The sequence below is a fragment of the Macrotis lagotis genome, chromosome 4 (assembly GCF_037893015.1).
Source record: "Macrotis lagotis isolate mMagLag1 chromosome 4, bilby.v1.9.chrom.fasta, whole genome shotgun sequence".
In the NCBI taxonomy this organism is placed as follows: Eukaryota; Metazoa; Chordata; class Mammalia; order Peramelemorphia; family Peramelidae; genus Macrotis; species Macrotis lagotis.
Genome location: NC_133661.1, coordinates 969,929 through 994,395, shown reverse-complemented (window position 1 = coordinate 994,395; position 24,467 = coordinate 969,929). Strand labels below are relative to the sequence as shown.

The 24,467-nt window shown below is 47.2% G+C and overlaps 1 protein-coding gene across 1 annotated transcript in view; it reads left to right on the top strand.

Moving 5' to 3' along the window:
• ADGRA1 (adhesion G protein-coupled receptor A1) overlaps nt 1-24,467 on the top strand; it is a 260,938-nt gene that overhangs the window by 126,154 nt on the left and 110,317 nt on the right. Inside the window, 5 exon segments of the mRNA XM_074232112.1 lie at nt 183-347; nt 4,985-5,183; nt 6,622-6,771; nt 14,904-15,065; nt 21,460-21,639. Coding sequence (XP_074088213.1) covers nt 183-347; nt 4,985-5,183; nt 6,622-6,771; nt 14,904-15,065; nt 21,460-21,639 — 856 coding nt within the window.

Here is a 24,467-nt window from a genome sequence, read left to right as displayed (position 1 = left end):
CCAGTGGATCATTGCTGCCCCTCCCCCAAGGACGACCCTCTCTGAGAGAGATCCCTAGTGAAGACCCTGTCCCCTGACCCTGACCTTGCCATCTAACACCCACAGCACCCTTCAGAGTGGTCTCAACCATCTCTGGGGAGGCCCAGTGTTTCACCCATATTCTGTTCATTCATTCTTTTCAGGGAGCTCACACTGTCCAGCATCGGATCTGATGCCGCAGGATCCTGGGAGTGTCGGGTCAGCAATATCTATGGCAATAAAACCAAAGGGGTGGAGATCACGGTGTTGGAAGTCATGGAGCCTTATTGCCCAGAAGAAAGGATCTGGACCAAGAAGGGTGACTTCAGGTAGAATGGGACCTAGAACTGGGGTGGTGACTGCTCAATGCCCACTGGGAGCCTATGGGGAGCTAAGGTGCCAGGCATAGGACAAGGCAGGAAAGCCACTGCCTTGGATCCAACTTTTCCCAGCACTTAGTACCTGACCTGGAACATTGGGAACACTGAGGAAGTATTGACCAAGGGACAGATAACTGGCTACACACTGAGGCCTGAGGCATAATGCATATTTCCTGGAAGCACTTTCCCCTGAGAGGTGACCAGCACAAGTGACTTATCCATGATCACAAAATCAAGAATTCTTTATTTCTTTTTTTTCAATTTTTGGACATTTTTCTTTAAAATTTGAAGTTTCAGATTCTACCCTCCCTCTTCCCCTTCCTCCTCCCTGAGACAGTAAGCAATCAGATATAGATTGTGCATGTGTAATTATGTAAAACATTTCTGTATTAGTCATATTGTACAAGAAGATTCGAGTAAAAGAAAAAAAGGAAAGTGAAAAATAGCATGCTCAAGTCTGTATTCAATCAATGCCCATTCTTTGTCTGGCGGCAATACTGTGCTTCATCATGAGTCCTTTGGGATGGTCTTGGACCATCGTATTGCTGAGAACAGCTAAGTCATTCACGATTCTTGGAACAGCATTGCTGCTACCATGTCCAATGTTGTACTGGTTCTATTCGCTGCACTATGCATCAGTTTATGTAAGTCTTTCCAGGTTTTTATGAAATCATCCTGCTTGCCCTTTCTTATACCATAATATTCCATCCTAAACATTTATCAGAGTTTGTTTAGCCATTCCTCAGTTGATGGGCATCCTTTGATTTCCAATTCTTAGCCTCCACAAAAAGAGTTGTTATAAATATTTATCTATAAATAGGTCCTTTCCCTTTTTTGGTGTATCTTTGGGATGCAGATAGGCACAGTTTTACAGCCCTTTGGGCATAATTCCAACTTGTTCTCCAGAATGGTTGGATCAGTTCGCAACTCTATCCATTCATTAATGCCCCAGTTTTCCCACATCCCTTTAACATCCAACATTTTCCTTTTTTTGTCATATTAGCCACTCTGATAGGTTTGAGGTGGTAGTTCCTAGGTTGTTTTAATTGAATTTCTTCAATCAATAGTGATTTAGTACATTTTTCATATGACTATAGATACCTTTGATTTCTTCCTCTAAAAATGGTCTCTTCATATTCTTTGACCATTTATCATTTGGGGACTGACTTGGATTCTTATAAATTTACTCAGTTCTCTATATTTGAGAAATGAGAACTTTATCAGAGACACTTGTTGCAAAATTTTTCCCAGCTAAGAAGGCATTTTTTCAAAGACTTGTTTCATGCAGAGGCTATGGGTGAGCCCCTTCAGCCTCACCCTTTACCTGGCAGCTTGCCCATCTTCAATAGCCCCCATCGCATTTCTCCCCCTCAGCTGCCTCTTTCCCCTCCCCTGGAGCTGCCTATTAAGCCCAGCCCTTCTACTGCTCTTCCCATCCACCCATTTTGCCAGGAGAGCTCACCTTCAAAGAAGAGGTCCAAGCAGCCCCCGGCAGGTGGCAGCTCGGATCTCGGAGACTGGGCCTTTGGAACACGCTTCCTGGGAGAAAGCTGGGCCAGCCCCAAAGACATGTTCTCAAATGTTTAATGCATCGCTTTCAAACGAACACAGAGAAATTCAAAATCTCAGCAGGGTTTTGAGAGAGGTTTCAAAAATGTGGTTGTGTGGATTTTGTAAGGAATGATCACTGCGGCCGCCACCACAGTCTCAGCTTTTGACTGATAGACAATGACGGATGCCCTTGGTGTTGGTTGGAGAAGGAATAGAAGGACATAGGACGCTCTCACTGCTAAAGAGAAAACAGGGCCAATTCCTGGCATCAGAGTGAAGGGAGTCTCATACTTTCTATAGGAGGGGGTGCTACTGGCCTGAATAGGGGGGCACAGGCTTTTTTGGAAGTGTTTCTCAACCTCCACACTCCTGCCCACCCAAATCCCAGGAGGGGTCAGGGGAGGCAGAGGATGAAGGCAGCAGCCCATATTTTCAAATGATCTCTGGCACGGTGTCTCACCGTTGATCCAGATTCAGTGGGTCATGGTCTTTTCAGACATACTGAGGCATTATCCTCCCCTCCAGGGAACAGCCCCTCTGTCCTCAGAGCAGCAACTGAAACAAGGGGTCTCCACCTTTCCAGTGTCCTGGAGTCCTTTGGTGGGGGCTTCCCAGGATGGTTTTAATGCATTTAAGAAAAGGCACAGGAGATCAAGGAAACTGAAATGGACTGAACTGTCTGACCTTAGCAGTGATCTCCATTAGGAAGAGCAGATTGTAGGGTCTGCTTTTGTGGCCCCTTTGGAATGCTGGTGGAGAGATTCCAAGAGACACTCTAACAAAATGATCTGCAGTGAAGTACCCTACTTAGAACTCTGGGTCTGAAGTCAGGAGGACCTGAGGGACTCTGCCTCAGTTTTTTCATCTGTAAAATGGGGGTTCTAAGAACAGCATCTACCTTTCAGTGAAGATCCAATGAGATCTTGTCTGTCAAATCCCTTTGGACCTTAAAGAACTACGTCCATGTAATTTCCCATATCCCCATTTACCCCTACTCCAGAGCAACCAGGTATGGGTGGTACAACAAGCAATGAATTTGGATAGATTGGAACCCAGGTTCAAGTCCCCTCTGTAAGAGTTCCTGGTTCTATAAGAAATGACAAGCAGGATCATTTCAGGAAAACCTAGAAAGATTTACGTGGACTGATGCACAAGGAAGTGGGCAGAACCAGAAGAATATAGTACACAGTAACATCATCTGATGACTGCTTGACTCAGCAATACAGTGATCCAAGACTCTCCCAAAGGACTCCATGATGTACCTCCAGATATTGACTAGAGACAGACTGAAGCAGGACAGTTTGCACTTTCTTTCATTTTTTCTTTTGTTCTAGTCTTGTCCAAGATGACCAATATGAAAATGCTTTACATAATTGCACTGTAGAACCTATATCTGGTTGCTTAGTGTCTCAAGGAGGGGGAGAGAGGAAGGAAGAAAAGAAGTGGGAATTCCAAATTAAAATGTTAAAAAATTGGAAAATAAAATATTCTGATAAAAAATAGAGAGTATAAGCAACAAAAAGACATTCTCAAATATTAGGATTAAAAACAGGGCCTCTGAAATTCAGTTTATTCAATGATGCATTGCCTGCTTCCAACCTTCTTCCCTCTTTTCTGAGATGTCTTTGGGGAAATGAGCTCGTCCTCATTGGTTTAAATTTTTCATTAACTCAGTTCATTTTCCTGTCTGTGTCCTCTCTCCCTGCACTGCTTTCTGCTTGGCTGCTTAGCGAACTGTGGGGAATGAAGGTAATTTTTCCTCACGGCTTAACTTTATTGGGAAGTGAAATGAATTAGTTACTTGGCTATGTTGCAGGACGCTCTCCTCCAACACCACACACACACACACACACACACAGAGAGAGAGAGAGAGAGAGAGAGAGAGAGAGAGAGAGAGAGAGTATGTGTGTCTGCATTTTAAGATGAAAATGAGAGGAAGAGTCCTTGATGAAGCTTTGATCCCAAGAGTTCTTGTTATGTGCTGTGAACCTGGGCAGAGAGCCCCCTCCCTGCTGTCATGGCCCAGGTTTCATCCTGGAGGCTGGCACCCAAGGCTTACTTTCCCTCTGTGGGACTCTCAGATTTGAATTCAAGTGAGGTACAGTCATGCCCAGGCTGCCCTAAATGGAGTTCAGTCCTCAGCTCCTGCCCAGGGCTCAGGGGACCTAAGAGCATTCCACACCCTCAGGACATGCCTGGCCCAGTCTCTTCAGGGTTCCCCAGGCACTTGGGTGATCTCCCACAAGCTGTGCAGGTGCCTGGCACCCAGCTCCTAATCTCAAGAACTCTTACTCAGTTTATCCAGGAGCCATTCCCAAAGCTGGCACTGACCAGGAACATCCCCCCCCCATTTAGAAGGCTAAATTCAGGGACCATGAAGGCAAAGAATTGGAGATTCCTCCTTGAAGAGGAATTAGCTGAACAGCATGCTCTTGAACATTCCCCCCAACAGAATGAGTTGGCCATTGTCTTGTGATTCTCCCATAAGCCTTTAAGGGAAGGAGAAAACAACATACACACACCTCCCTTCTTGCATACTCATACTCAACACACAAACACAAACTCCCCAGTTACAAAATCCCTGCAGTGGTGGCCCCTGAGGAGGACCCAGCTGGTGTCCCCGAGTCACTTTTCCTCCAAGCCTCAGAGCTGCGCCAGACCTCTGGTCAGTAAGATCTAAGTGGATGGACAGAGGTCTTGAAGGAGTGGCTAGCATGCTGGACCAGGGATCAGAAAGGCCTGGGGTCAAATCCCTTCTCATACCCATCCTTGCCAGGTGGTACCAAGCAAGTGTCTGAACCTCTCAGAGTCTCAATGGGGCTCAAGGATTTCCCAGGTCCCTCCTAGCTCTCAGTTGAGGAGCCTCTGAGTCGATGAATGGGCTCATGCCCCCCTGAGCCAGGCCACAACTCCCAGCTATTCTTGAGTCACCTGAAGTATGTACCAGCTGTCCCTGCCTCCTTTGAGCCCAAGGGTCTTCTCCAGACCTCTAGGGAGAAGATGCCTCAAGTTCTGCATGTCTCTCTTGTTTCTAGGTGGCCCAGAACCTTGGTGGGGATGACAGCCTCCCACCCATGCCTTCCCTTTTCATTGAGCCTAGTGTCCCTTCGCAGCAGCCCCGAGGAGCCCCGAGCACGGCGCAAATGCGGCCCAGCAGGCCGCTGGGACGAGGCTGACCTCTCTGCATGCCCTTCCTTCCAGGCAGTCACCCAGGTGCTCCTGGCCTTTGCTGTGGTACGTGAGCTCATGCCCCTGACCTGCCCATGGCCCCATCCTAGGGGACTGCTCCAGTGTAACCAATGGAGCCAGAGGAGGGATGTCAGACTGGGTGGGCCTCACCACAGAACTATCTCAGACACAGGTGCCAGGGGCATCCGGGGGCTGGTAGTGACATCCCAGCTGGAGGATGTTCATCCCAGCAGATGGGCAAGCAGGCTGACTGGGTGCTCCGACCTGGCACTAATTTCAGTTTTGAGGGCAGGCAGACAGTGCACGCTTGACTGGTTTTCTGGCTAACCTGCTCCCACCTTTTCCACTCCCAGGCTACACAGAATCCCCAGCAGCCTGGCAAGGCCAGCCAGTCGCTCTCCTGGTCCTATTGCCCTATCTCCTGGAGCCCATCCCCTCCTAGGCCTCCAGCAAGTCTTTCCCCTTCTATCCCTGGCTCCCCAGCTCTGTTGTATTATTAGGAGCCTGGGGCTTCTTGGACCTTCTCCTTTCTGACTTCTTCCTGCTTGTTTCTCTGCATGTCCTCTATGACTTGGACACAGCCTCCTGGATAGCTCCTGACACCTGGACCAGAAGGAAGAATATTCAGGGGCAGGTTCCCCACATCACCTCTGGACTCTTTCTTCCTTTGGGGATCTTGTGTGCAAGCTGCCAAACCTGATGTGAAGCAACCAGGTGGCTCAGTTAGCATACTGGACCTGGAGTCAGGAAGACCCAAGTTCAGATTCATCCTCAGAGCTATGGTCTGAGCAAGTCACCCTTTTGGCTAACCACTGGTCTCCCAGGGGTGAGGAGACAGAACAAGTAACTCAACTGGCATTTTTGCTTGGTAGAATTTTTAGGTGTAGGAAATATAGGGTGAACAGTTTTCCTAGTGGTCTATCACCTCCCCCCCCAAAGTAGCTCACAGATCTTTGACCTTCTGAATCATCCTTAACATGGGGGTAGCTAACACCCCATTCTAAATTTGGACCCTGACTGCTTTGTCCTCTTCCTGGCTGGGAGAATTTGAAGGAGGAAAGGAGAGGCCTTTCTTAACCCAGAGACTGCCCTAAATTGGCCAACCAGAGATGGGTAGGAGCTGGCCCTCCCCTGAGAAGAAAAGTTGTATTGATCCCAAAGGAGGCAACCCCCCCACACACACACACACACCTCAGAGTTCAGCTTATCTGAAATATGAGCCCAATAGGAAAAAAATGGTACAGGGTTTCAAGGAGGTAAAGGAATCTCCTTCTGGGACTAGTATTGGGCCATTGTAGGTGACCTCTATAGGTCCACCCAATGACTGAGCCTTGGTCTCTTGTCCTGGAAGACTGAGGCTGACTTCAGGAGGAGTAGGACTCCTGGACTCCCTTCCCTTCCATACTGACCAATCGATGTCTGCTGCTTCTGAGGCCATGGGGGGCCAACAGGCTTCTGACCTCAGGGTCTGATGTCCTTTCAGATGCATATTAATGCCACCAATGCAGGAGACTTCTCCCTCCATCTGGCCACCTACACTGGAGGGGTTGCCAAACTCGCTGGGAAGATGGATGTCATCCACCTGGCCCAGGTGATGGAAAAGTTACTGGCCTTCGTGGAGGAAGTCAAAGAAGTAAGACATTGCTGTTGGCAAAGTGTCCTGGGGGGCAGAGAGCAGGGTGTAGAGGCTCAAAAGGATCTGCATGCAGGTGAAATGCAGGAGTTTGGGGAACCATCTACATTGCTATTTAGTGTCTGACCCATCCTTGTGTGTGTGAGTAGGGGGGGCAAGGGGAGGGGGCAAATGCTCCTCAGCAGCAAATGTCCTGTGACCTCTAAGAAAGAGACTGAGGGTACTAGAGCAGGGCATGGGCCCACCGCTCACTGCCAGGAGCTGCCATATCAACAGGAGGAAACAAGCTTTGTCCCTCATCTCCTCCATGCTGTCCAGTTCTGTGCCTGCCCCCCAAACCAGGGCTAAGGACACAGGTTCTCCCCACCCTCAGTGGTCTTGGATACCCTTCCCCTCCCCAAAGGCCTTCCCATGCATGTTTTTGCCTAAGTTGCACAAGCATCAGATTGATTTTGAGAATTCTGCAACCACTTCAGGTAGCCCTGGTGCACCCATGCTAAGGAGACCACTAGAGGTGGGATAGGAGACAGTGGCCCGACCAAGACATCTTGGGATAGAGGCAAGTACATCCCCTTCTCTGGGTCTTCCTGCCCCTGGTAGCATCTGCAGGAGCATCAAGACCCTCTTTTCCATGGACCTAGCAGATGTTCATTGGCCACGTCTTGGAGAGGGAACCCCCACCTCCAGAGGCACCCCACACTGGAACAGTTTTCAGCATAAGGCTCATTCTCCAGAACTGGTCTAAATAGGCCTCTCTAAAGCTCCTACTTCACACGCCCATGCTCCAGGCTGTGCCCAAGGTTCTTTTCTCTCCCACTTGTCCAACATCTCGCCTGTTTCATCAGTATTGTGATAAGCACTGAGTGACTTAATGTCTGTGAACCAGCTCTGTACTTGCATACAGTAGTTGCATAATAAATGTTGGTTCCCTTCTCCCAGTATCCTTCTCCAGGGTCCATATGCCCATTTTCTCCTCCTCTATACATGGCTTCAAGTCCTAATCCTGGCTCTCCTCCTCTTTTCTCTGTGACTCAACCCCCCAAAAGGGGGGAGCCCAGAACTGAACCCCATACCACAGAATAGGGGCCCCAGCCCTCCTTGGACACTCAGTTCTTCCCTGACCTTCTCCCAGGCTGACAATGATGCCCCACCTCACTGGAATCTCACTGGATTCACCAAAATTCCCAAATCTTCTCCAAAGTCAGGAATCTGCTATTTTGACACTTATTCAATCCTATTATGAGTCTTCTTTGAGACTTTGACCCAGTGTCTTCCCCTGTCTATATCTTTTTGAATCCTGGCTGTTCCTCAGTGTATTTGCTATCCTTCCCACCCTGATCTCACCTGCAAATTCAATTAGCCTACCACCTATGGTTCTATACTCAGCACAACACCTAGCAAACAGCAGGCACATAATACATGCTTATTCCATTCCACCTTTTACTTTGCCAAGACATTGATAAAAGTGTTCTAGAGCATAGGAACCAAGCATAGAATACTAGGGCATGCCATCAGAAACCTTCTAAGTCAACATGAAATGATGGATGATTAATTACTCTTTGGACCACCAATTCACCAGGTGCCCTGAGTGTTCTCCTGATGAAGCCCTCATTTCTCCATCCTGTGTGTAGATCCGAGGTATTTTCTCACCCATAACCACATTCACGATGATCCTTGACTTAGAGGTCTTATAGAAGCAGGCTCAGAGCCAGCCAGCCATGGTAGCCCAAAGAGCCCAGTGACAGGGCTGACTGTGTCCATCTGGGCTCAGAGTCATGATGTCTCCCTGCCCCTTTTCGTGCAGGATCTCTGTAGTCTGAACTGTAAAGGATTCTGAGCTGAGGATCCTTTGCTGACATCTTGGTGATGCCCGCCCTGTTCATAATAAGAATTTGCTGCCAGGAATTGGATCTTCACATATTGAGACAGACACCAAAATAAAAATAGGATCAGAATAAATCCCAACAGAAATGACATCATTGGATGCAGATACCCTCTAGGACCTGACTCCTTTAAAAATCATTTGCAACTAAAGGGTGTCAGACTGGTTTATTAAAGGTACCACCACCCACTGTTGGTGCTTTGTTCCATAGGATGTAATAGAAGCATTTCCTTATGATGGTCTTCCAACCCGAGGTCTTTATGAAAAGCCCCTGACTGCTTGCCCACCACTGCATCAAAGTAAGCAGCTGACCTAAGAGCTGAGGACCATCTCACCCCAAGGAGGTACTCTACTCCCAGTATCAAACCACCCTCCATTTGACCCAATTTCCTCAGGACTGTGATGATATGAGACATTTGTGGCCCCTGAGGATCACAGGACCAGTAGCTCTCCTGCTCTGGGGGTGGGTAGAGGTTCAGGAAACTCCTCAGTGTCATCCCTGAGACTGATGTTAGTCCTATAATTATAATTAAAATGATTCTGAGACAATACCAGAACATGGAAGACCAGAAAAGATGAAGACTAGGCAGACAGTACCTGAAGGAGAAACAGAAGGTTGTGTTGGGGCACCTACCAGAGCTTTGGAAGCTCTTTAGAGATCACACTGCAAAATGGGAATAAGACTCACTTGATGAGAAAAAGCTGGAGGAGCCAGCATCTTCACTGACTCAGGAAAGAATGGACTCAAAACCAGCAGGCCCCCAGACCAATGCAAGCACCAAGAACCCCTAGAAAGTAGGGGTAGGACTGGAGGTGGGGAAAATAATTGGGGACTGGCTGGACAAGTTACGATACATCAGTATGATGTTCTCTAAGAAATGGTGAAGAGCACTGTAGGAGAGAAACGTGAGAAGACTTGTATGTACTGATGCAGAGAGGAAGAGCAGAACGAGAGGAACCATTTACACAATCACAGCAATATTAGAAAGAGAATCACCTTTAAAAGACTTAGGAATTCTGATCAACATAATCGCCATCCATGATTCAGCCTTGGTGCTCTGACACTGCCCAGAATGACCTGGGGGCCCTCCTGGGACAGAAGACCTTGAACTTCTGAGACAGGTCCACAAGGCAGGATACTAGGAGGTGTCCCCATCTTTCAACTCACCATCTGGCCTCATCACTTGCCTCCTTCTTGGCCATCATCCTCCCCCTCTTCTCCACATCCATCGTCCAGAGCCCAGCAGGGTCTTCATTCCAATACAGAGTCAGGAATTCCTGGAAGGAATCCTTCCGGCACTCAACCCTTGGCACCAAGAAGCCCTCCCTCTTTTGGGCTGAACTAAAGACTGCAACCTGTGATGTCCAGAGTGACTGTCTCCAAGACCTTGCTCCTGAAATAGAAGAACAAATTCATCCAGGATTCTCTAATGTCATCCAGCCCATTCGATCTGGGAGCAGGTTCCACTTCTCCCAATGAATTGGGTGTGTACATCTCAGGACCTTCCTTGGAAAGTATTTCAAGTTGCAGAATTCTCAGCTGAGAGATACAGGCATGGTCACACACCCCCTTCCTTCTCCCTCTCCCCACCATGTGGGAGGGCCACAGTTCATTCCTCTGCCTGGTGGGGCAAGCCCTAGGCTTGCTGCTGGAAAAAGGCCAAAGTCTTCACAGAGACAGGATCTGACCTCCAGGAGCTCCCAGTCTAGCAGGGTCCTTGCTCAGATGGGTTGAGTTGGAGCTCATGCGTGGGGCCCGATGTGCTATATGTTGGGAGTTGGCACTGGCCAGCAGGGGCAGGGCTGTCACACCTGCCTCTTGTGCTTCCCTGTTTACATTGAGTGGTTTTTAACCTCAATGTTTTTTTCATTTTGAGCTAAAGTAGGTTGAAAGAGAAGTAATTACCCAAGAGATGGGGTTGCACATTTGTTCTGATGGGAACATTGTTCAGAAATAAGCATTCAATGCAAGCAAGTCTGAAATGGATTCATTTTGGACAAGGAATGGAAGAAGGGGCAAGGTAGAGGCAGCTCCCTGTGGAAGGGGAAGTTTAAAATTGTAGTTCTTCCTTCACATGCTCTTTGCCTGGTAAATATGAGCAACAGGAAGAGAAACAAGGAAAGAAAGGGGAAAAATTAAGGAGGCCAATCCATGAGATCCGCAGGGTCAGAGATATGCCTCACTGTGGGCTCTCCCTCCACTGCTCACAACCCAACCTCCTGCCCATCTCAGGGGATAGATTCATGCATTGTTGTTCTGGGCAGGAATATGATGCTGAGAAAGACTCCCTTCCCAGGACCCCTCCTCTTGATACCTTCCTCTTTTTCCAGACTACTACCTCTGCTCTGACTACCCTCAGGAATCCTTTAGATGTTCTGCCTGCCCTATACAACTGAATCCCCTTGCACCTTCCTGCAACACTGATCATCCCTTCTGAAAACCCAACCTGCAATGACTCCCACCATGCACCTTCTCTGTGCCAATTCTGTTGCAGGAAGAGCCAAGATGCCTTAGTTCACTTGTCTAACCGCTCCTGAGCCCTCACTGCTTCATGGCCACCCTGACACCATCTCCTGACTGATTCCCTGTCTGTCTCAAGAGTATTTCTCAAGTTTCCTGCACCCTTTTGGGCCCCCTCCTTCTCCTCTGAGGCCCTGCTTCCCACTGAATTCAAGAATTTGAACCTAACATATGATACCTCCTCATCCTGCCCTTACCCTCAGGTCCCTCAGAGTCAGACCCTGGTCACTTGTCCTTTGTTCCAGCTTCCTCCTGTTTTCTCCAGGAACTTGCCCTTCTGCCATTCCTTCTCCCTAGCTTTTGGTCTCTCCTTATATGCCAGCTCCTTCTTGCCCAGATTTTCCTATCCTTTAATAAATATATGATAGCTAGCAAGATAGATAGATAGACTGACAGACAGACAGACAGACAGATAGATAGATAGATAGATAGATAGATAGATAGATAGATAGATAGATAGAGAAAACATACATACATAACCCAAAGCCTTCAGTAGGGCAGCTAGATGGTACAGTGGCTAGACTACTGGTCTTGAGTCAGGAGGATGGGAGTTTGAATCCAGCCTCAGACAATTGACTGTTAATAGCTGGGTGACCCTGGGCTTAGTCCTGATTGCCTCACATTCAGGGCCTTCTCCAGTCATCCTGATACATATCTGGTCACTGAATGCAGATGGCTCTGGAGGACAAAGTGAGGCTAGTGACTTAGCATAGCCTCCTTCACTTAAATTCAATCCATGTGCTTTTCATGGCATCACCTCCCTGATGTCATGGATTTCTTCAAAAATGAAGGATATCATTATTAAAACCTTCAATTGACCCTGACATTCTCTCTAAGTCATTGCCTTTGAGTTGTCCATCTGGTCACAGACAAATTCCTAGAAAAGTCCCCATAGTCATTGCTTCTGTCTCCTTACATCCCATTCATTTCTTGACCCTTTGCAGTCTGGTTTCTAACCCCACGACTGGATAGACTCTCTTAACTCTAAACTCTGAACCCCTTCTTTCTTGACTTCTCTGTAGTGTTTGACTTTCTGGATCACATTCTCCCAAATTCTCCCTCCTCCTTAGGAGGGCGTCCCAACACTTCTCCCTCTTTATTCCCTTCCTACTAGTCTGATTTCTCAATCCCAGGAACCTTTCCTAAATTTCCATGTTACATGTGCACCAATGTTTCCCCCTCAGCTTTAGTCCTGGGTCCCTTTCTCTTCTGTCTGTGCTTTCTCCTCAGCCATCTCATCAGTCCCCAGGCATTCAAATATTATCTCTAAGAAATAACTACCCTATTTCCATGCATATCCATTCCAGGTCTGGTCTTTCTTCCAAGCCCCGGACCTGCACCACCAGGTGTCTGCTTAACATCTGCACCTGAATTTCCTAGATATAGCTAAAAGTCAACTTCTTTTTCTTAAGTCAGTAGGGTTAAGTGACTTGCCCAAGGTCATACAGCCAGGCAATTATTAAGTGTCTGAGGCCAGATTTGAACTCAGGTCCTCCTGACTCCAGGGCCAGTGCTCTATCCACTTAAAAGTTGACTTCTTGTTGAAAAATAGAGCCCATTATGTATCCCCTAAAGCCCATCCACCTTCCAATCTTTCTTATTTATGTTTATGAGATCTCCAACCTTTCAGTTGCCAAGATTTTCATAACTTAACTCCCTCCCACTCATCCTCTTTTCTAAAAAGTTTCCCAATCCCTTCACATCTACCCCAGGCTCATCTCACTTTCAACCCCATCTCTTCACTCTTGCGGTTACCACCACCCTAGTCCAAGCAGCTTGCCTGGACAGAAGTCTCCTAATTGACCCCTCTGCTTCCTTCCATTTTGCTGTTAAATGGGTTTTCCAAGGTAAAGGTGTGACTATCTCCCCTCAAGAAGTCCCAATGCCTCCTAAAGTCTCTAGGATAAATTACAAAGCCCTCCCTTTGGCAATGAAAGCCCAAACATCTTACCTAGGCAATAAGCTTTCTTCCACTTTTGAACTTTTGCAGTCCATCCCTCATACCTAGAATCCCTTCACCCTCACCTCTTGGAATCCCTAGCTCCCTCTAAAGGCCTTCTGCCAAAGGGCTTTCATGATCCCCTTTCCCTTCCCTCGCAAATCGTTAATGTTCTTCCCCACCTTCCAAATAACTTCTTATCTAGTTTCTATGTCATTATGACCTTTTCAGTAAGCAGAATGTTAGCTCCTTGTGGGGACTTTGTCCCTATCATGTCTCAAGCTGCTCCTGGCCTAGTCTTAGCTTTCCTACACTGGTACCAACTGTTTATGGTCACCTGCAGCATCTTCTTCCTCCTCCTGTGCCATCGTGCACCACCACTAACTTACAATGCCCAGAATGAACCTTTGCTTGGTCCTCAAATGCTTTACATCCTTCCTATCCCAGTATTCCTTGCTATACAATGTTTATCACCAGACTAAACCCTGGGGTTGACATAGTTATATGAACATCCTTTATACTTCTTGTAGATGTTTGATGTGAGAAGGAAAATGCTGATGGGCCTCCCCCAATATTCAGTAACACCCTAGGACGAAGGCCCTGATTCTTGATTCTAGTGCATTTTCATTAATTTTTCTCGAGCAGCATTTGCTATCTGACTGTGGGAGGCACTAGAATAGAAGACACAGTCATTTTCATGAAGGAATAAACTGAAAAACTAGGTCTGGAAAGGAGAAAAGCTAAGTAGCCTCCAGAGACAAGTTCAATCATCTATGAGGAAGCTTAGAGAGAAAGAAAGATCAAGGCCTACCCGAGCTCACAGGATCCCCATACCAATATTGTGAGGCCTGCCAGTCATCCATCTCTTACAGAGGAGCCTCAGAGTTAAGTGGTTGTCCAAGGTCATTTAGCAGCAGGTGTGCCTGATAGTCAGGATTTGAATCCATATCCCCAACCCCAATTCTGGCTTCTCTCTAATATCCACTAATCTAATAGACACTCAGCTCTGAAGCTGCTGCACTGATGCTTTCAACTCCACAGAGATGCCTCTCCCAGGTTTAGGTGAACACTTCTGGTGTCATCCCCTCTGCTCACTCATTTGACTGATGCCATTTGCCTTAGCCTCTGCTCTCCTCCAATTGGAAGCTGGAGGCCAAAGGACTGAACTCCTCCCAATGCCTCTCTTTATATTGAGAAGAAACTGGACTCATCTCAGTCCTCTTGCTCCCTGCTGCCCTGCTTGGTTTTGGTTCCATGGCACTCCTTAACTTGGCACCTTCCCTGTCCATCACTCCCTTCCCGCCTCTCTCTCTGTGTTATCTCCCACATTAGACTGTAAGGGCAGAGATCATCTTTCTTTTAATTGTCTCCTCAGGGGTTGGTACAGTGGCACATAGTGAATACTTCATAAACATTTATGGAATTGGATGAGTAGCATCCTGGCATTTCACATAAAGACCATGGAAGGACATGCACAGCAGAGTGAGCTGGATCTAATGTTGTTTGTTTCTTAGAGTGGGAAGAGACTTCAGAAAGGATCAAATTTCACCCCTTCACTTACTTGACTGATGAGGAAACTAAGATTGAGAGGGGCAGAGCCTTGGTCAGGGTCACACAAGGAGGTAGTGAGTAGCAGAATTGGACTCCAGCAAGTCTCCTCTTCCTATGGCTTGAGCAGAGAGAATGGGTATGACTGCCCCTTAGGGTCTGGTGTCCATCTTGGTGGTCCATGTGTGATAGGCATGCTCACCTGGCTCTCATGCATTCTTCGGACTTCTTCTTTCCTGTAGCTTGGAGATGCTCTGGTCCAAATGGCAAGCAACCTCATGGTAGTCGATGACCAAGTGCTGTGGGCAGCACAGAATGAAGACAAAGCCTGCTCGAGAATCCTGCGCTGTATTGAGCATGTGGCTGATCGGGCTCTCCATGTCAGTGGACCAACGATATCCAAGGTACCTTCTCCAGGGCTTCCCCAATGCCTACCTGCTACTATGTCAGGAGCCATTGGAGGCAGAGATTCTGAATGATATCCCATCATAAAGCCTGCATAGCCTACATCCTCAGCTACAGTGCCCAAGCAATCTCAAAAATGAGCACTCCTCTGTCCACCATAGACTCAGGTGCCTATTCCTTTGGGGAAGCTTGTCTTGGCTGGGGGAAACCCTCCATTTTGCAGGATGCCTCTGCATTAGTCATAGTCACCTACAAAATGAGTAATGAAGGAAACTCATTTTCTGGTAAACTCATGTTTGTGGTAGCTCCTAATTCTTCTTTTCTTCCTTAAGCTCTATCTGAAAGAGGGAAGATCCTCCCAATTAAGGACATTAACAAATATGTTGGTCACTGTTGATCGACATCCAAAGGACAGTCCTTCACCATGGATTCTGGCTGGCAAGACTAGATCCAGCTTTATGAAGCCCCCAGATCTCTCTGAACTGCCTGGCCTAAAAGAAAACATCCTTGAGAAACATTTACTTCCAGGGTCTGTTTGTCATGGAAGTGAATCCCTTTGACAAACATCTCCCCATTTCTTTGTCAGATGCTTCTGAGAAATACTATCTTCCCTCTTCATCCCATGTTCAGCTTGCCCCTGGAACTCTGCAATAGTATCTGGGAGAGAGGGCGGTGTCTGCCTGCCCCAGGTCTCTCCTCACCCCATCCATGAAGCCAACAGAGAGATTTTCCTAAATTTCAGGTCGGGTTATATGACCCCTCTCCCTACTCAGTTACTTCCAGGATGACAAAGTTCTTGTTTGGTGACTCGAGTCCTTCACAACCTGCCCCCTTACTGCTTCTCTAGGCTTCTAACACTTGACTGCTGTCTACAATACAACTGCCCTAGCCAATTGACTATCCCATCTCCTACCTCCATACATTTGCCTCGGTTGTCCTCCATGCCTAGAATTCTCTCCTTCCTCATTTCTATCTCTTAGTTTCCCTCACTTCCTTCAAAACAGTTCATCTCCCACCTTCTAAAAGAGGCCTTTTCCAGACTACCCTTCCCCAAAATAGGATAGTCTCTTCTCTGAGATTGCCTCTCATCTACTTTTTTGTAGCCAACCCTAATTATTGACATGTTGTTTCCCCCCCCTTCAGAATGTGAGATCCTTGAGATTAAGGACCATGCTTTTATTTTCTGGCATCCCCATGGCTTATCCCAGAGTCTGGTACCTACTACATGCTGACTGAGTAACTGTAGGAGAGGATAAATGGGAGAGGGTTATGAATCTACAATCAATAAGGCTTTGAAAGTGATAGCTACATGGGGAGTAGCATTAGGGATAACTCTGAAGTAGGGACTAAGGGGACTGAAAAGATGGGTAATGTTTTCCTTTCTTGGAGAGGAAAGTTTGAAAGATGGGGGATTCCATGTGGATGACCTCTTTGGAAGCTTCAGTGGCATATCAGGGATTGATGGATCAGCTCTATGAAAATGGTAAATAAATTGTCAGTGAAAGTCTGAAGGTCAACAAAGCTGAGAAGATCATTGAGTCTACAGAGGTTAAGGACCATGAAATTGAGTATAAAGAGAAAAGAACATGGAAAGAGAGTCCACAATGGGGCCCTGGACCAATTCTGGAGTGGTATCCATAATAAGAAGCTTAATACTGGTTTGTTGTAGAGCCAAGGAGATTGCGAGTTCGAACAGGGAGTAGAAAAGCCTATGTCATGGGAGCCAAGGGAGGAGAGGGTGATTACAGTGCCAAGGGCTCCAGGGAGCCCAAGGAAGAAGAGGAGTGGAAAACATTCACTCCATTTAACAGCTCCAAGGTGATGGATCTTCTTGGAGAGAGTCGTTTCAATCACACAGGGAAGCTGAAAGCCAACTCTCAAGGAACAGAGAAAGTGAGTGGGAGGTGGGTAATTGGAAACAGCTGCTAGACAGCATCTTGGTGGAGTCTGGTAGTGAAAGGCAGGGAAAGCCATGAGATGAGAGCTGACCAAGCAAAGGATGTTCAAAGGAAGGGATACTTGGGCATGCATACTCATGAAACACAGGGAAGAGAGAAATCAGGAAGTGCAGTGATATTGAAGAGAGTGAGAAAGATGAAGTGGCTTGGCTCCCAGAAGGCCAATAAGAAATCAAAGAAAAACCAGAGAAATGGGGGAGAAGAAGAAAAGTGCTCAGAAGAGGTAAATGCAAGTTACTGTAGCTAATGAGGTGAGGAGAGTTCTCCAGGGAGTTGGCTGTAAGAATTACTAGCAAGAACAGGGACTGTGGCTCCTGCTTCTACAGATTATGGAGAGCAGGGAGACTTTTGTCATCACACATATAGAAGGTGCAATGTATTTTTTTTATTCCTGGCATATCCAAGTGACTGCTATCTATGCTCAAAGCACAGGCTTATGGGCTCCTTGCTATAAGCCACATGCCTAGAAGGTATGTGTGTGAGGGAGAAGGAAGATTCAGGGAAGATTCTGAGGTTGTAAACTTGAAAAAATGGTAGGAAGGAGGTACTCTGGACAGAAATGTGTAAATGACAAATCTGAGAGGGAGATTTAGCATGTTAGATGATAGAGACAGTTCTATCCTAGTAGAACATACAGTTCAAAAGCAATGGAGCCTTCTCTAAACCTCCATTAATCAATTGGTCCTTGGTAGGTGCCCGAGACTTGACCAGAAAGGGCAAACCAAATCAATCCAAGTCCTTGTCACATGATCCTTTGCCTTGAGACTCTATTTAAGCCATAAACCTCCCTAACTTGGGTAGAGGGGATGCTCCTCATCTCCAAGGGGGATGGGAACTATATGACAGTGAACTAGAATGCTTAAGGTAATGCAGAAGTAACTAAAATTTCTCTATTTTCATGGGTTCTTTAATAAGAAATCAACCCTGAGTATCTTTGACTGGATAGGACAATGGGATCAAAAGAGATCCAAAAGAAACTTGGAGAAAATCTTAATGATTTAATATTTGAGAGGGTTGAATGTTAATCATTTCTCCTTGATTCACCTTCACAAGTTTGATAGAGGAGGCAAGACTGCAATGTTCTTCAGATTCATCAGCATCAATAATGCCTTCTTGGCCAGCATTAACCAGAGTGAGAGTCAGGTGGTACAGTGGACAGAGAACTGACCTTGGAGTCAGGGGGACAGGAGTTTGAATCTGGCCTCAGACACATGACACTTACTAGCCATGTGACCTTGGGCAAGTCACTTAACCCGAATGCCTTGCATTCAGGACCTGATTCATATCTGTTTACTGGACCCAGATGGCTCTGGAGGAAAAAGAGAGGCTGGTGATTTAGCACAACCCCTTTTCACTCAAATCCAGTTCATGTGCTTGAAATGGTATCACCTCCCCTGACATCATGGTCTTATTCAAGAACAAAGGACAAACATCATCAACATCATCAACATCATCATCATCATCATCATTTAAGTTACATAAGAACTGTCTTCTATTCTGGAAGGATTAGTTCATTTTGCTTCATTTTATGAGCAGAGAAGGGCAGATGGGACAGTGGAGGGCTGAAGGATCACATCAGATAAAAATTGGCAGAAAGACCTGGAAATATTAGGGGAAGGGGAACTGATGACCTGACTCAGCTCTTTGCTTTTCTCGACTCCAGAGTGAAGAACTAGAAGCAGTGGGTGAATGTTCCAAAGAGGCAAGTTTAGTCCAGAGTGGGAATGACTTCCAGACTGCCTTCAGTGGGAGGGGGCATTCCTCCAGGATGCTTAGTGGGTTTACTGTGAAGCACATCTTGTGCCAGAATGATTTGAACTAGAGAAATTGAGATCCTTCCCAGCCCTTGAGTCTCTGTCATTCTTGTATTCTGGTGGGAAGCAAGAAGACTGAGGACAAAAGTGTGTGTGTGTGTGTGTGTGTGTGTGTGTAGGGGGTAATCTCAAGAAGGAAGAAAGTTGGCTCCTCCTCTGAGCCTTAGAAATATTGTGATGTGGAGTAAAGGATATGGCAAATTTCCAATCACATTTTTTCTATTTCCTCAGTGGAAAATAGAAAGAACAAGGGTTGAGAGGAAAACTGCTTGCATAGACAGCTAGGTGAACAATGGATAGAATTCTGGGTCTAGTGTCATGAAAACCAGAGTTCAACTCAAGTCTCAGACATTTACCAGCTGTGTGACCCTTGGCAAATCACTTCCCTTATGTCTGCCTCAGTTTCCTCAACTCTAAAATGGGGAAAGTAATAGCACATCACAGGTGTTATTTTACCAACAAGATGGTAAATATCTAAGCATATAGCCTGGTGCTAAATAAATGCTTTTTCCCCATAGGAGAAATCTAAGAATATCCCTCTTATGAAGTATTACCCAGAGTCTATCAGGGAGGCCTGAAAGGATTGCTGTTCAGTAGTGAGTATCCAGGTGATATCAAATGAGTGTCATCCTCCAGAGATGTTCAGCAGCCCATAAATAGGAGAAGAAAAGAGGGATGTTGGTAGAGACTGAGATATAGGGGTTAGAATAATGTGATTGGCAGTAGGAGAAGAGGCAAGGGGTCTTTTGAACTGGATTCATTTGAACATCAAGCCTGTTGAGGAAGGAAAGTGTGCCCAGGCAGGGCATGGAAGACTTGGGGAATGAAGAGGAGGGGCAGGAGAATTGGAGGTCACTAAGATTCAGGACCCTGGACAGATCCCAGGTACAGCTGGAAGATGGTGAGAAATTGCTCTGGGAGAGGCAGCACCTGACCTGGGACAGAAGACTCGTCTCTTCTGCACTCCCTATATAGCCCAGGGAGAGTCACTTTTTCTCACCCACCTCAATTTCTTCATCTGTCAGAAAAGGTTTTTCTGCCTAGCTCTGTGATCCCAGAATCCTGAGAGATAATCTGACTGAGTTTGCGAGGGGCTGAGAACTATGTTTTGAGCACACCTGGAAGGGGGTGAGCATATAACCAGTCACTCAGCACTCATGAAGCATCTACTATGTATCAGGCCCTGAAATGATGCCTGAGAGGTAAAGGTTAGACAATCCCTGCCTTCAAGGAGTTCATAGCCACTCACAGGCAGAGACCACAGGCAAACAAATTGTGTACAAGCAAGATTTAGTCGAAATAAAATTGGGAAGCCATCAGAGGGAAGGCATTAGCATTAAGGAGACCTGGAAAAGGCTTCTTGCTGAAAGTGAGACTTTATCTGGGACTTGAAGGGAGCCTGGGAAGCTGAGGGAAATGGAGGAGGAGGACGAGGCTTCCAGGCATGAGAGACAACACAGGTGGGAGTTGCACCCCAAGTGAGGAACTAGAGGGTCCTGTGAGGAAGAGCCAAGAGATTCTTGTCACTAGATCTTAGAGTATGTAAATGGGTGTGAGAAGTCAGGAAAGGTAGGAGGAGAGAATTTTGTGTTTGATCTAGGAGGCAATAGAGAGTCACTAGCATGGGATCAAATGGGGAAGAGGGTGATAGTCAGACCTATATTTGGAAGATTGATTAGACAATGGAGTGGTGGGTGTCACCCATGGGAATTCAGAACTGAAAGGATTAGTTATTTAGAGGGATATCCAAGGGTGATTGAACCATAATCCTTATGCTAAGGCATGGAATTCAGGTGGGGGGGAGGTCAATAGAGCTCTAGGAGAGAGGAGATGGCCTCATTTTTGGTTCTGTGCATTTTTGAGTGTGTTGTGGGTGCCCTGGAGCCCTTGCAGGCTCATCCATGGTTCACTGCAGGGGATGGTGATGCATGGCTAAGTTTGGCTGGTAAATACACAGAGCTGGGCCCTCTTTCTCAGTCTCTCACATGATGCCAGCCTCATCTGCTCCCTCTGGATGGGAGCCAGACGGTAATTAGCAGCAGTAAATTGGCTCGTTGGAAACATGATTTCCTTTAAACTTGGGTAAAGAGGAGACACGCCTCGACACAGCTTGGGTTTCCAAAAGGCACAGTATTTTCAGAAAGCTCTGGTGAGTGGCTCAGGCCAGAGATCCTGTGTATGTAGCTCTGAATCCCTACCTAGTCATAAGCCAGTAGCCACAAGGAGGGGACCTAGAAAGCAGAGGAGGGAAACTCAAGAGGTGACCAGAAGCTTGAGCAAGGACCAGGCTGCCTATGGGACTCATTTTGTGGGTAATGGAAGTTAACCCATGCAACTCTGTTCACACCTGGGGCTATCAGCACCTCCTAGAGGTACAGGAAAGTGTGCAGCCTTTGTAGAGAATAGGGTCTTGGGGTTCTGAAAACTGGGTTCCCCAAAACCCAGTTTTCTGGGTTTGGAGCTCTTTCTCTGACAGATTTGCATCTTTCTACAAATACAGTTCCTGCATCAGACAGTATACATACATGTTCATTGGACCCAGGCACCATGCCCCAAAGCACTTACATAGGAAGCTTATATAGGAAAAGATCCTAGAACCACTTCTCCATCCTTTTTTGCAGGTCTCCCCTAACATAGCACTGAAGGCCTTGGTCATCCAGCCTTCAAGCTTCAGAGGAATGAGCTGCATAGTTTTCCAGAAAACTCCTGGGGAGGGGAGCCTCCATCCTGAAGAAGCCTTGAATTTTAAATGTGATAGTTCTGGAGCACTGTGGGATGAACAGGCGAATCATCCTGCCAAGGTAGGTGATCCTTCTCTGAACAGAAGGTTCCCAATGTCTTTGGCATTTCTTACCAAATATCAGAAATTTAGCTAGTTGATGGTGATGAGCTGTATGACCAGTGTTTTGGGAAGGAGCAAGGCCATGAAGGAGACATCTTGACATGCCCATGACTGTGATTGGTGGGGGGGAGGGACAGGTCAAGAGGGAGGAAGTGCTTATCTGGATGAGAGGAAACATGAGATGAGCAAATTTAGAGAACCCATCAGGATTTTTTTGGCCTATTTGTGCCCAGCCTGTGTTAGAGCATTCTGAGCTCATATTAGTCTGATGTTGGGACATAGTGATGTCATTTTGGTCCTCTTTGATAACAAGAACCAACTGCCTCACCCTCTGGCTGTGAAATGCAGAAATACTGCAAATCATATCGTTTTGTCTGGAATTCTAGCCCTGAGTGTCTCTGAGCTCATTTGCTGATGACTGTAAACTTGGGAAAGAGAAGTGAATGGAGCCAGCAGGCCTCCTCTGCCTTTAATGAAGGTGTGTTCACACCCATCTATGCTTTTAAATCCCCACAAAGGTGTGTTCACAGGTGTATCTGTCTTCCCAGTACCCACCTAATCAGCACCTACACCCACTTGTTTCCTCTTTCCTCATTGTTTTGTTGTTTTGGGGGGCAGGCCAGCACTGTTAGTGAGACCTGGAGATTAGAAACACACACAAACACACACACACACACACACACACACACACACACACACACACACACACACCCCTCCACCCTCACTTACCTTCTGGGGTGCTGGTGAGGACCAGACAAGAGGATGTGTCTAAGCCTCAGATGGCTTCATGCATTGGCTGATATCATTCTTCTAATATATGTGTTCTGTCCCTGACATGCCTGCCTGTTGTACTATACAGCACTGACTGGTTGGTGGCTGTGACAAGGGAGGGCCATGGGATCCTGAGTCTGTGGTCAGGAGCACAGGCTGACCCTCCCCTGTGCCCTGGAGTCTCGGGGAAACAAAGGCCATTCCTGTTTGAGCTCTTGGATTCCCTCACTTAGAATTGTCTGAATTGTATAAAGGTTTACCCCCAGCCCCTCTAGCCCCACACAGGAAAAGAAGTCTTGTGTTTCCATGAGATCCATGGCTCACCTTCTCTCCATGGCAGAGCCTGGCACAGGTCTGGTCATATAATGGGACCAGAAGAGGATGATAAAGCCCTCGATTCCTCCAGCTATGGAGAGGTTGCCAAGTAACAGAGAGGAGAGGTGTCCCTGAGTGAGTCCTCACATCCCCAGGATGTCTGGCTGCCTCACTGGGCAGGCATGGCAGAGGGGCAGCAGACAGTTCCTGCTGCTGCTGTAGCTATCCCACCGCCCCCACCCCACCCTTGACTGTGTCCACTGCCTCCACCTCTCTAGCACCACATCATCCACAACCACAAATGGCCTCATTTGCTCAGGAAACATTGAGCACCAGATGTGTGCACAGCAATCACAGGTCCCAGGCTGGTGCTGGGGGAGAAGCCAGAGCAGATCCAGAACATGCTCTGGGGAGACCACAGAAGCAACCCCACAAGATCTCACCTGTTCCATCTCCTTTCAATGAGTCAACAAACATCCCTGAAGCACCGACTAGTGGCAGATTCTGTACTTAAGGGTGGGGGATGCCAAGAAAGTGAAAAAACACTGACCATGCCCTTGAGGACCTATGTTTTCCTGTCCAACTTCTACTTCTCCTCCCAAACCCTTAGGACATGGCACCATTGGGTCCCTCTCTCTCCCTAGCTACCCCTACCACAATCCACCAGTGTCTGAGCCAACTCACACTGCTACTCTGCTCTTGACCCTTTAGAGAGAGTCAGACTGGATTGTTATGAGGGAGATTTGACTAAAAGTAAAATGAGTCCAGAGGACACACAGAATAATATTATCTGAGAACAAGGAGTAGACAGAAGGCTGGATCTGGAGGAGAGGACATGATCACCAGCCTTTTCAAACCAGCTCTGATGCCCTTCCCCAACTATGGAACCTTGGCCAAGTTGTGGAGCCTCATCCCATAGGGGTCTGCTTCTTCCCCTCTGATGTGAGGGGGTTGGCTCAGTAGTCCCTTCTGGTGCTAGGAGCCTGAAATCATCCCTCTGAGGATAGTACCTGGCTCTGGACCTAATTGACCCCCTCTCTTTAAGGGCCACTATCTTGTTGAATCTTCTGTGGCCTGAGGACATCACAGAGAAGTGTGCTCATGAATGCCCTCAAAGGCTATAGTACATATACAAAAAGAAGGCCTCTTTGGAAAGTGAGGAAAGAGAAAGATAAAGCAGAAGACCTAATGAAGCTTGAGATGCCACCTGGGGCCAGCGGTAGGGCTTGAGCCAGAGGGAGCCCCAAGAGCTTCTACAGGAGGGAAGTGATGTGGTCAGATCTGTGGTTTGGCAACGGTGAGGGAGATGGGGCAGAGGAGGGAGGGGCTGGAGGTACAGAGATAATACTGTGTGTCTTGAGACAAGTCTTTTGCTGGCTCTGAGTTTACCCCATAACAGAGAGAAAATGGACTGATGTTCTCTCCTATCCTTTCCATTTCTAAGATGCTTGAAGTTTTGGATGATGAGTAGGCAGGCAGCTCAGGAGGAGCTGCAGCCAAGCTCTGGTCACAGATAAGGGAGTGGGCAGCCCACCCCATGTCACTGGGGGGATGAGCAGGCTCCTATAGATGGATCCGAAGAACTGGAAGGAGCAGAGGCTGCCTTGGACCTCCTGAGCACCAGACAAGGGAGCCAAGGCTGCAGAATTAAGAGCAAGGAGAACAATGGCTTGTTCGCAGGAGCCTCCTCTCGTGTGAGCA